Source organism: Pantherophis guttatus, chromosome 5, assembly GCF_059756535.1.
Source record: "Pantherophis guttatus breed Tessera chromosome 5, ASM5975653v1, whole genome shotgun sequence".
Lineage (NCBI taxonomy): Eukaryota > Metazoa > Chordata > Lepidosauria > Squamata > Colubridae > Pantherophis > Pantherophis guttatus.
The window spans coordinates 819,046-829,795 of record NC_142067.1 but is presented as its reverse complement, the minus strand read 5'-3'; the positions used below and the strand labels follow the sequence as shown (position 1 = coordinate 829,795).

General features: G+C 47.9%; 2 protein-coding genes across 2 annotated transcripts; both read right to left on the bottom strand.

Annotated features, from left to right (window-relative positions):
• Positions 1–60: 60 nt before the first annotated feature.
• On the bottom strand, positions 61–4,277 carry LOC117676450 (olfactory receptor 52K1-like). Its single transcript, XM_087895659.1, has one exon. It carries the CDS (start codon positions 1,202–1,204, stop codon positions 242–244), a length of 963 nt encoding a protein of 320 aa, XP_087751785.1. The 5' UTR covers positions 1,205–4,277; the 3' UTR covers positions 61–241.
• Positions 4,278–5,883: 1,606 nt separating this feature from the next.
• On the bottom strand, positions 5,884–6,915 carry LOC117660131 (olfactory receptor 52K1-like). Its single transcript, XM_034408206.3, has one exon. The coding sequence runs from the start codon at positions 6,858–6,860 to the stop codon at positions 5,925–5,927; it is 936 nt and encodes a 311-aa protein (XP_034264097.3). The 5' UTR covers positions 6,861–6,915; the 3' UTR covers positions 5,884–5,924.
• Between the last annotated feature and the right edge of the window lie 3,835 nt (positions 6,916–10,750).

Genomic DNA, 10,750 nt, shown 5'->3' with positions numbered 1-10,750 from the left:
TTATTAGGCTGCAAGGAGCACGGAATCGTTTGAAATGAGAGGGGTGGCAAATAAATTTAATAAATGTCATTTCAGCAAATTACCATTGCTGACTTTATTCTGTTTCATCTTAATAGAAATACTTTGAGATATTTTGGAGATATTTTAGAAACGGGTCAAAGTCCACTGTCCCTGTGGGAAGGGTCATGGATTGTTTGTCACCACACCAAAGAAAAACCACTTTTGTACAATTTTGGGTAACTCACCGAGATTTGGGAAGCCAAGAGAGTTTGTTTTTCTGGAAGAGTTTCAGGAGACTGGCTCTGATCTCTTTGGTTCCCACACCGTAGATCAAAGGGTGGACAGTCCAGGGGAAGAGCAAGTAGGTTGCGCTGATGAGGTTGTGGACATCCTGTGAGGCTGATTTGGCAAGTCGGAAGACAACAGATGAAGAGAGGCGAGAGGAGTAGCCAATGGCAATCGCGATCCAGTGGGTGCCACAAGTGTGGAAGACTTTGTGACGGACGTTGCCAGAGTTGATCTTCAGAGCTGTGTGGACAATCCGGCTGTAGGAAGCCAGGAGGAGGCTGAGGTCAAAGAGAAAGTCAAAACACCTTATGGTAATTCCCACTCTCTTGTTCACGGAGATGTCGCTGCAGGACAACCTCATGATGGCCATGTGTTCACAGGCAAAATGGCTGATGACGTTTGAACGGCAGAACCGCACCTGGGAGGCCAAGGCCACCACTGGTCCAACAGTACCAAGACTTCTCAGCAAGGAGAGGAACATCAAGAAGCCCAGGAGTTTGATGGTCATGAGTTCTGCGTAGCGCAGCGGGTGGCAGATGGCCAGGAACCGGTCTAGAGCCATCATCAGAAGAACGTTGCAGTCCAAGAGGATTGTGAAGTAAAGGAAGAACATTTGCACCAGGCATTCGGTCAGGGAGATGTGGCTGGCGGGGAGCACCAGGCTGAAGAGCATTCTGGGCAGGATGGCAAAAGTCCCAAAGAGGTTGACCGTCAAGAGCAAGGCGATGAGCAGGCACATGGGGGAGTGGAGGCTCTCCTCCGTCTTCACCGTGTAGATCACGATGCAGTTGGTGGCCACAATGAGGAGAAACAGGCAGAAGAAAGGAATGGCGAGGAAGGGCCGGAGCTCCTGGAGTCCTGGGAATGGGACAAGGGTGAATTCCACGTAGGACACGTTGGCTCTGCTGCTCTGCATCTCTGCTCCCGTAGCTGGCAGGTTGATGAATCTCAGACGGCTGATGTGTCTTGATTCTGAAAAGAACCGTTGCCTTTTGGTCAATCCCAAGTTGGGTAAACACTTGGAGAAGAAGAAGCTGAGGTGACCCAGAAGAGAGAACCAGCTTTAGGCTTCAGCAACCTGAGTGCAATTTCCAGATGTCAGGAATCGGGCAACCCTCTCTATTCTGCATGGACCAGAGCCCAGAAACTGGACTAACTCTCTCCAGTTCTGGGCACCAGACCTCCTCCTTCAAGGACTGAGAGAGGCTGGGGTCTGTTGGGAGACAGGCAGTGAGGAGAGCAAGGATTGGAAATGGACTGCTAGAAGGAACTGGAGCAGCTTTGAGAAGCCTCAAGAGGACTAGGAAGATGTTGTTCAATGGGGGTAAGAAGGAGGTGGAGCCTGTTCCCTTCATTCCAAAGTGGAACAATGGAAATAACTTGCCGGAGAAGACATTCCCGTGGACTGCTTGCAAAAACCTCCTAACAAAGGTTTCAAAAGAAGGGAATATTTCTGCTGCAGGGCTGAACTGGGGGGTCCTTGATGATCTCTGAGCCTGGGGTTTTGTTTGTCACAGAGAAAAGGGGATCAACTTATTCTCCAAAGCAGGCGAAGGCAGGAGAAGTGATGGATGGAAGCTTGTCAAAGAGAGAAGCAACCTGGAACTAAGGAGGAATTTCCTGACACGGAGGACAATTAACCAGTGGAACAGCTTCTCTCTAGAACTTGCGGGTGCTTCAACGCTGGAAGTTTTTAAGAAGAGACTGGACAGCCACCTGTCTGAAATAGTATAGGGTCGCCTGCTTGAGCAAGGGGTTGGACTGGAAGATCTCCAAGGTCCCTTCCAACTTAGTTACTCTATGTTCTAAGAAGGAGAGCTGAAGTCTGCAACAAAGACAATTCCTGGAGTTGGGGACCCCTCATCTGAGCTACTCGGGGACCTGACCTGACTATTCTGGACCAAGGAAGGCATGAATTTATTATTCATCTTTTTAGTTATTGCATGCCAGATTTTATTTTTTTTTAAAATAAAAGGCTTGGACTGTTTGGGGAAAGGTTCCTTTTGGTCTCCTGGAACTGCAGTATTTGCTTGGGTTGTTCTGTGGCAGTGCCAGTTTCAGATATGGAGCCAGCCAAGCCTGCCAGAAAGAGTGGAACCCCCCCCCCGACTAAATATCTTAGAGAACCGTGTGCCAATTGGACAGCAGCCTCCCTCCCTGCCTGTTTCCCCCATTCAAGTCCTCCCAGGGAACACTTAGCATCTACTCACCAAGATCCGAGGAAGGTTGAACCATGCCAACTGCTCATGTTACGCCTGAAATCTCGTCTGAGGGAATCCTTTTGAAGGGCCAGCCCAAAAGTTTCCTCCCTGGGTTGCAGGTCAGCCCCCCCCTTCCTTATCAAGGCAGCACCCCAGGGGAGGTTTCCTCCAGTGGAGGGTCATAGGGGAGAAGCCAAGATGCACCCAGGTGGCAGAACTGGCTCAGCATGCCAGCTGGGAGTTGCCCCCTGATCCTGTGGGGTGCTGCGCCTGGGGAGGAGTAGAGAGGCGCCACCACTCCAACCGGCCCTTTGCTCCTAGCCCAGGTTCTCCCCCTGGCCCAGCTCTGGACTTCCCTGTGTGGCCATTAGATGATCCTGGGAAGCCTGCAAGCTGGGCAGAAAGAACATAGAAAATAATGAAGTTGGAAAGGACCTTGGAGGTCATCTAGTCCAACCCTCTGCTCAAGCAGGAGATCCTATTTCATTCTGGACAAATGGTTGTCCAAACTCTTGAAAGCTTCCAGTGATGGACCACCCGCAGCTTGGGTGAGATTGGAAGGCTGCCCTTACGAGTTCCACTTTGCAGATAAAGATATATATATATATTTCTTGCTGTGTTTCCTGTGAAATTTTGCATTGTTCCACCGCTGGCCTCTGTGTCCTATAAAGAGCCTCAAAATCTCCCAAAGCTCTTCTCCTGAGGGAGGGCAGGACCAGATGGAAGCTGGCCAGAAGGAGATCCAACCTGGAACCAAGCAGGGATTTCCTGACAGTGACAAGTATCCCATTTGACTGGGATGGCACAGGGCAGTGATGGTGAACCTTTTAGGCACAGAGTGCCCAAATCGGAAGACACGTGCACCAGAGCGCACACATGCATGTGCACACCAGAGCACCAAAAACCCGACGATCGTCTGGCTGAGCTGGGGCGATGGCGCGTGTGCCCACAGAGAGGGTTCTGCATGCCGCCTCTGGCACGCATGCCATAGGTTCGCCATCACAGGCATAGGGTCTCCTGCCTTGGCAGGGGATTGGACTAGAAGACCTCTAAGGACCCTTCCAGCCCTATGATTCCATGAGATAGGTAGATAAGATATATATGGTAGAGAGACAAGATAGATTGATAGATATGGGTGAATGGATGGATGATCTTTATGTCATTTCAGCCAATTACCATTGGTAACTTGCTTTTTGTCTTAGTAGAAGTACTTTGGGAGATTTTTGAATATATTTTATTCATATATGGGTCGATCATAAAGTTCATTGTCCTTGTAATGGGTCATGGGTTTTTCTGTCATTACTGAAAGAAAGAAAAAATTTAAATCTAATTTTATTCCAAAAAAGTTAAAATACAAAACTCCAGATTTTTTTTAAAACAGAAAAACTACAAAGCAAAGAAGAGATTGAAAAAAGTGCATTAAAAATACCAACGCAAATACTCCTATTATCCCACCTAATTGAATACTGATTCATACATTATTACATTAGTTTCCCTCCCCTTGCAAAACAGGCCCCCACATTTTTTAAACTCTTAAATCTATTTGCAAATTATTGACCTGTCATCTATGTACTATATTAATGAAAAAACAACAGAAGAACAGTAATAAGAAAGGCAAGGTTAAAGTATCAAAACCCTCTGTTAACAAACTTACTGTAATCATACCGGTAGAAAATTTACTATGGCATTTTATCTATCCCAAATCATCCTAAGAGTGAAGAGTAATTCCATATTTGTTTCTTAATACCCATCTCTTATCCATTGTCTGGTTAAATAAAATGAATTTCGTCTCCACAACTGGTCTCTTCTCAACAAAGTCCAGATGACTTTCCAATTAAGTGTGATAAATCCATTCCCCAGTCTCCTCCAATCCTCCTAGAGGAAACCAAAGAAGCTCTTCTCCATTCAATCCAGCTTCTGCTATTGTAAAAGAATGCAGGCTTGAATTTCAGAGCGGTGTATGCAATCAACTCAGTTCTAAGTCTGTAAAGGCATTTCCAAGAGATTTGCAATCTACAAATCACAATCCTTTTGTGAATTTAATTTATCCAGAGCTACATGCATCTGAATATTTTCCACAGCCATTATCATTTCATCAAACTTTTTAAAAAAAAGTTTCAACAAAAAATTGCATGTTACCAAAGGGTCTCTTTCCAGATATCAGCCACTCTTGCTTGTCTGTAATCTGATACATTATTGCTCCGTGTAACTTAACCAGGAAATAAAGAATGCTGAGGCAAAATGAAGAAATAAAAAAACAGTGAAGATATTTTCTGAATATTTTGATCCAAGATAAACAGAAAAATTAAAAAAAATTCGCTCCAAATATTTTGTAAATTAATACCCTGCTAAAGCCCTGTGATAAGTCCAATATTAATAAAATGAAAACACTTTCACCATCCAGGAACACACTGTTTCCTTATAGAAAGGCGAAAGGTATTCAAAACAACAACACATCACAAGAAAAAAGAACAGCTAGAGTCCAGCAGGGAGTTCTTCAACCTTCAACCTACCGGTCAACTTTTAAGAATAAAAAGCAGAGTAAAACAAAATATTCGAAAAGTGAAGTTAAATTCCAGGCATGCTTCGGAAAATGAACTGCCAAGAGATACTGTAGATGGATGACCAGTGACTTTCCAACCACTCTCACAGGGACTTGGAATTTTCAAGGCTGCCCTTCCCAGATGGGTCCACAGCCTTCTAAAAGTGGTCTTGGGTCATTCCTAAGTGCTCCCATTTAAATCCAGGGAGCAGCACCGCCAGAGAGCCAACTTTGACAGCAAACGCAGCAGATCACTAGCAAGATAGAAAAAAATAAAACCCTTACTGTTCAGCAGCCATCTTGGGGAGGGGTCCCAAAGAAAAACCAGTTTTACCCAATTTTGGGTAAGTCAACAAAGATTTGGGAAGCTCAGGGAAAAATAGAAAATATACCCGCTCGCTAGCATTGCCCCACCTAAGATCAGGAAAGAAGTAGTAGCAGCAGCAGCTGAGAGAATTAATCCAGAGAATGATCCTTGACATCCTCTCAACGGGCGTTTGCCCCAAGCATGCTGACTCAGATCTCGAAAGAGCTTTATGGCAAGAACAAACATTCTTCAGAGTACACAAGAATTAAAAGATAGAGGAAGGAGACCATCAAACAGGGAATAACGTTAAAGGAGGATCTGGCTGAAGGATCTGGTTTCCCTTATACAACTTCGAGGATCTGAATAGGTTGAAAGTTGGAGTGGTTAACTATAAGACCACTATACACAAGTGGAGGCCCCTAGTGGATAACAACAAGCTGTGTGAATGGAGAAATGCAGAGCCTGACCCATCTGCTGTTATGTCGGCTACTACCAGAAACATGTACCAATAATGACTTATTTTTGGCCAAAGACAAAGGCAAGAAAGTGGCTTCTAGATGAAGGGGGGGGGGGGAGATCAGAAGGTTTATTTTTTTGGAAAGAGTTTCAGGAGACTGGCTCTGATCTCTTTGGTTCTCACACCGTAGATCAAAGGGTGGACAGTCCAGGGGAAGAGCAAGTAGGTTGCGCTGATGAGGTTGTGGACATCCTGCGAGGCTGATTTGGCAAGTCGGAAGACGACGGATGAAGAGAGGCGAGAGGAGTAGCTGATGACAATCACGATCCAGTGGGTGCCACAAGTGTGGAAGACTTTGTGACGGACGTTGCCAGAGTTGATCTTCAGAGCTGTGTGGACAATCCGGCTGTAGGAAGCCAGGAGGAGGCTGAGGTCAAGGATGAATTCAAAAGACCTTAAGGCTATACCCACCCTCTTGTTCACGGAGATGTCGCTGCAGGACAACCTCATGATGGCCATGTGTTCACAGGCAAAATGACTGATGACACTTGAACGGCAGAACCGCACCTGGGAGGCCAAGGCCACCACCGGTCCAACCATGCAAAGACCTCTCAGCAAGGACAGGAGAGTCAGGTGGCTCAGGAGTTTGATGGTCATGAGTTCTGCGTAGCGCAGCGGGTGGCAGATGGCCAGGAACCGGTCTAGAGCCATCATCAGAAGAACGTTGCAGTCCAGGAATATTGTGAAGTAAAGGAAGAACATTTGCACCAGGCATTCGGTCAGGGAGATGTGGCTGGCAGGGAGCACCAGGCTGAAGAGCATTCTGGGCAGGATGGCAAAAGTCCCAAAGAGGTTGACCGTCAAGAGCAAGGCGATGAGCAGGCACATGGGGGAGTGGAGGCTCTCCTCCGTCTTCACCGTGTAGATCACGATGCAGTTGGTGGCCACAATGAGGAGAAACAGGCAGAAGAAAGGAATGGCGAGGAAGGGCCGGAGCTCCTGGAGTCCTGGGAATGGGACGAGGGTGAATTCCACGTAGGACACGTTGGCTCTGCTGCTCTGCATCTCTGCTCCCGTAGCTGGCAGGTTGATGAATCTCAGACGGCTGATGTGTCTTGATTCTGAAAAGAACCGTTGCCTTTTGGTCAATCCCAAGTTGGGTAAACACTTGGAGAAGAAGAAGCTGAGGTGATCCCACAGTCCTCCTCCTCTCCACTAACTCCCTTCTAGCACTGATCCACCAAGTGGATCATGAAATATTTGCAAGAAAACCACCAAACTCAGCGAGCACCAAGGACCCTAATAAGGATTTGATTAGTATTCTGAGATTGAATATATCTTGGAAAATATCTCTGATTGTCAGGGCTGCCTGCAACTTTTCCTAAAAGCCTCTCTATGGATTCCTGCTCTGAGCAGATATTTGGCCTTGGCCTGAATGACCTCATCAAGCAGTTTAATATCTGGATTGTTAAGTGAGGAAGTCCATTACCTGCTAAGAAAAGAAGGGATAGCTGAGAAAGGATAATGGAAATGGAAGCAGAAGAATATATGAACCCTTAATGCAGGATGGAAACGGCATTGAGTCAGACGAGGTCAGGACTTCAGATGAAGAAAGAGAAAAGGTGTTGAGATTCCAGAAAGAGTGCAGAGATGAGCCAAAAAGACCATCAGGGATTTGGAGGCTAAACCGTAGGCTAAACAATTGAGGAAACGGAATGTCTATTCTAATGAAGAAAAGGACTAGGGGGGACATGATAGCAATCTTCTAGTACTTGATGGTCTGTCACAGAGAAGAGGGGCTCAACCTGTTCTCCAAAGTGCCTGAAGGCAGGACAAGAAACAGAGGATGAAAACTAATCAAGGAGAGAAGCAACCTGGAATTGAGGAGAAATTTCCTGTGGAAATCAACCAGTGGAACAGCTGGCCACCAGAAGTTATGGGTGCACCAACACTGGGGGCTTTTAAGAAGGGATTGGACAACCAATTGTCTGAAATGGTGTAGGGTCTCCTGCTTCAGCAGGGGGTTGGACTAGAAGACTTCCAAGGTCCCTTCAACTCTGTTATCTCTTTAGTCATTACGGTCCAGATTTTTTTAAAATAAAAGGGTCGGTCTGTGTGTGGAGTGGTTCCTTTTGGTCTCCTGGAATTGCAGTGTTCAGCATTTGCTCAGGTAACTCTGGGGCAGTCCCACTTCAAGAAATGGGCCCAGGGAAGCCAGCTTGATAGAGGGAAGTGCCCCTCATAGAATAAGTCTTAGAGAACCGGATGCCTACAAGAAGGATTCTCGGCCAGCAGCCTCCCCCATTCAAGTCCTGAAACCTCCCAGCAAACCCTTAGCATCTACTCACCAAGGTCCGAGGAAGGCCGAGCCACACCAACTGCCCACCTTCTGCCTGAGCCCCAATGCCTGAAATCTTCTCGGAGGGATCCTTTGGGAGGACCAGCCGAAAGGTTTCCTCCCTGGGTTGCCCATACCAAGGCAGCCCCCCCAGGGGGGGAGGCCTTCCTCCAGCAGAGGAGAGAAGCCGAGGTGGCCCCAGGTGGCAACCGTGGCTCAGCACGCGCGGGGTGTGCAGCAGGGAGTTGCCCCCCGGTCCTGTGGGCTGCTGGGCCTGGGGAGGCCACCACTCCAGCCCATCCATTGCTCCTAGCGCAGGTTCATGACCTGAGGAGGAATTTCCTGATAGTGTGAAGCATCAACAATGGAACAGCTTGCTTCCTGAAGTTGTGGGTTAGGGTTAGGTTGAAAGGTTACTGGAGCCTTTCAAAAATGGACTGGACAGCCATCTGACTGGCATTGTAGAGAGACTCCTGCCTTGAGCAGGGGGTTGGACTAGAAGTCCTCCAAAGTCTCTTCCACTTCTAGGACTCTATGAAATAGATAAGATACATATGACAGAGAGATATAAGGTAAATGATAGACAGATAATACAGATATGGTAGATAAGATATAGACAGATGATATAGATGATAGATTGGATGGATGGATGGATAGATAGATAGATAGATATGGATGATAGAGGGAGATGGATGATAGGGAGAGACAGACAGATAGATAGATATGGATGATAGAGAAGGAGAGATAGAGATGGATTAATAGAGATAGATAGAATGGACAGTAATTTAATTTAATTTAATTTAATTTCCAATTTATATACCGCCCTTCTCCCTGAGGACTCAGGGCAGTGTACAGCCAAGATAAAAAACATAGAATACAAATATTAAAACATTTAAAAATATATATAAATTTTGGCCCGAAAGTTAAGAATCACAAACTAATTAAAAGAATTTAAAAATTTCTTCTAAGCCAACCCGGCTTGCTGAAAAAGATAGGTTTTCAGGGAACGACGGAAGGCATTGAGGTCATGGATTCTTCTTATCTCCGGGGGCAACTGATTCCAGAGGGTGGGTGCCCCCACAGAGCAGGCCCTCCCCCTGGGGGCCACCAGCCTACATTGTTTGGCTGATGGCACCCTGAGGAGGCCCTCTCTGTGGGAGTGCACGGGTCGATGGGAGGTCGTCGGTAGCAGCAGGCGGTCTCAGAGATAGCTAGGCCCTATGCCATGGAGCGCTTTAAAGGTGATAACCAACACCTTGAAGCGCACCCGGAAGACCACCGGGAGCCAGTGCAGCTCGCGCAGGAGCGGTGTTACATGGGAGCGCCATGTTGCTTCCATCACTACCCGCGCTGATGCATTCTGGACCAGCTGGAGCCTCCGGGTGCTCTTCAAGGGGAGCCCCATGTAGAGAGCGTTGCAGTAGTCAAGGCGAGAGGTGACGAGGGCGTGAGTGACTGCACAGGGAATCCCGATCAAGAAAGGGCCGCAACTGGCGGATCAGGCGAACCTGATAAAAGGTCCCCCTGGTTACAGCCGTCAGATGTTCCTCCAAAGACAGCTGCCTATCCAGGAGGACTCCCAGATTGCGAGCCCTCTCTGTGGGGGCCAAAGACTCGCCCCCAATAGTCAGTGATGGAGTCAACTGACTATATCGGGATGCCGGGAGCCACAGCCACTCAGTCTTGGAGGGGTTGAGCCTGAGCCTGTTCCTCCCCATCCAGATCTGCACAGCCTCCAGGCACTGGGACATCACTTCAAGGGCATCGTTGGGGTGGCCTGGGGTGGAGATGTACAGCTGGGTGTCATCAGCGTACTGGTGGTATCTCACCCCAAAGCCATGGATGATCTCGCCCAGCGGCTTCACATAAATGTTGAACAGAAGGGGTGAGAGGACCGATCCCTGCGGCACTCCACAGATGAGAGGCCTCGAGGTAGACCTCTGCCCCCCTGCCAACACAAACTGACCGGTCGGAGAGAAAGGAGGAGAACCACCGCAACACAGTGCCTCCCACCCCCAACTCTTCCAGCCGGTGCAGCATGATACCATGGTCAATGGTATCAAAAGCCGCTGAGAGATCTAATAGGACCAGAACAGAGGAATAACCCCTGTCCCGAGCCCTCCAAAGATCATCCACCAACGCGACCAATGCCGTTTCCGTGCTGTGCCCAGACCTGAAACCCGACTGGAACGGATCTAGATAGGATGTTTCCTCCAGGAATTGTGGAAACTGTTGCGCGACCACACTCTCAACAACCTTTGCAATGAAGCGAAGGTTGGAAACAGGACGATAGTTGGCCAATATTGCTGGATCCAGGGACGGCTTCTTGAGGAGAGGCCTCACCACCGCCTCTTTCAGGGCAGCAGGGAAGTGACCCTCACTCAACGAAGCATTAATGACGCCCTGGAGCCAGCCTCGTGTAACCTCCCGGGAAGCCAGTACCAACCAGGAGGGACACGGGTCCAGTAAACATGTGGCCGCACTAAGTCTCCCCAAAATCCTGTCCACATCATCGGGAGTCACAGCATCAAACTCCTCCCAGATAACATTCTCAAGACTGTTCCTCGTCACCCTGCAGTGACTAGTTACAGTAGATGGAGAGAGATGGATTAATATA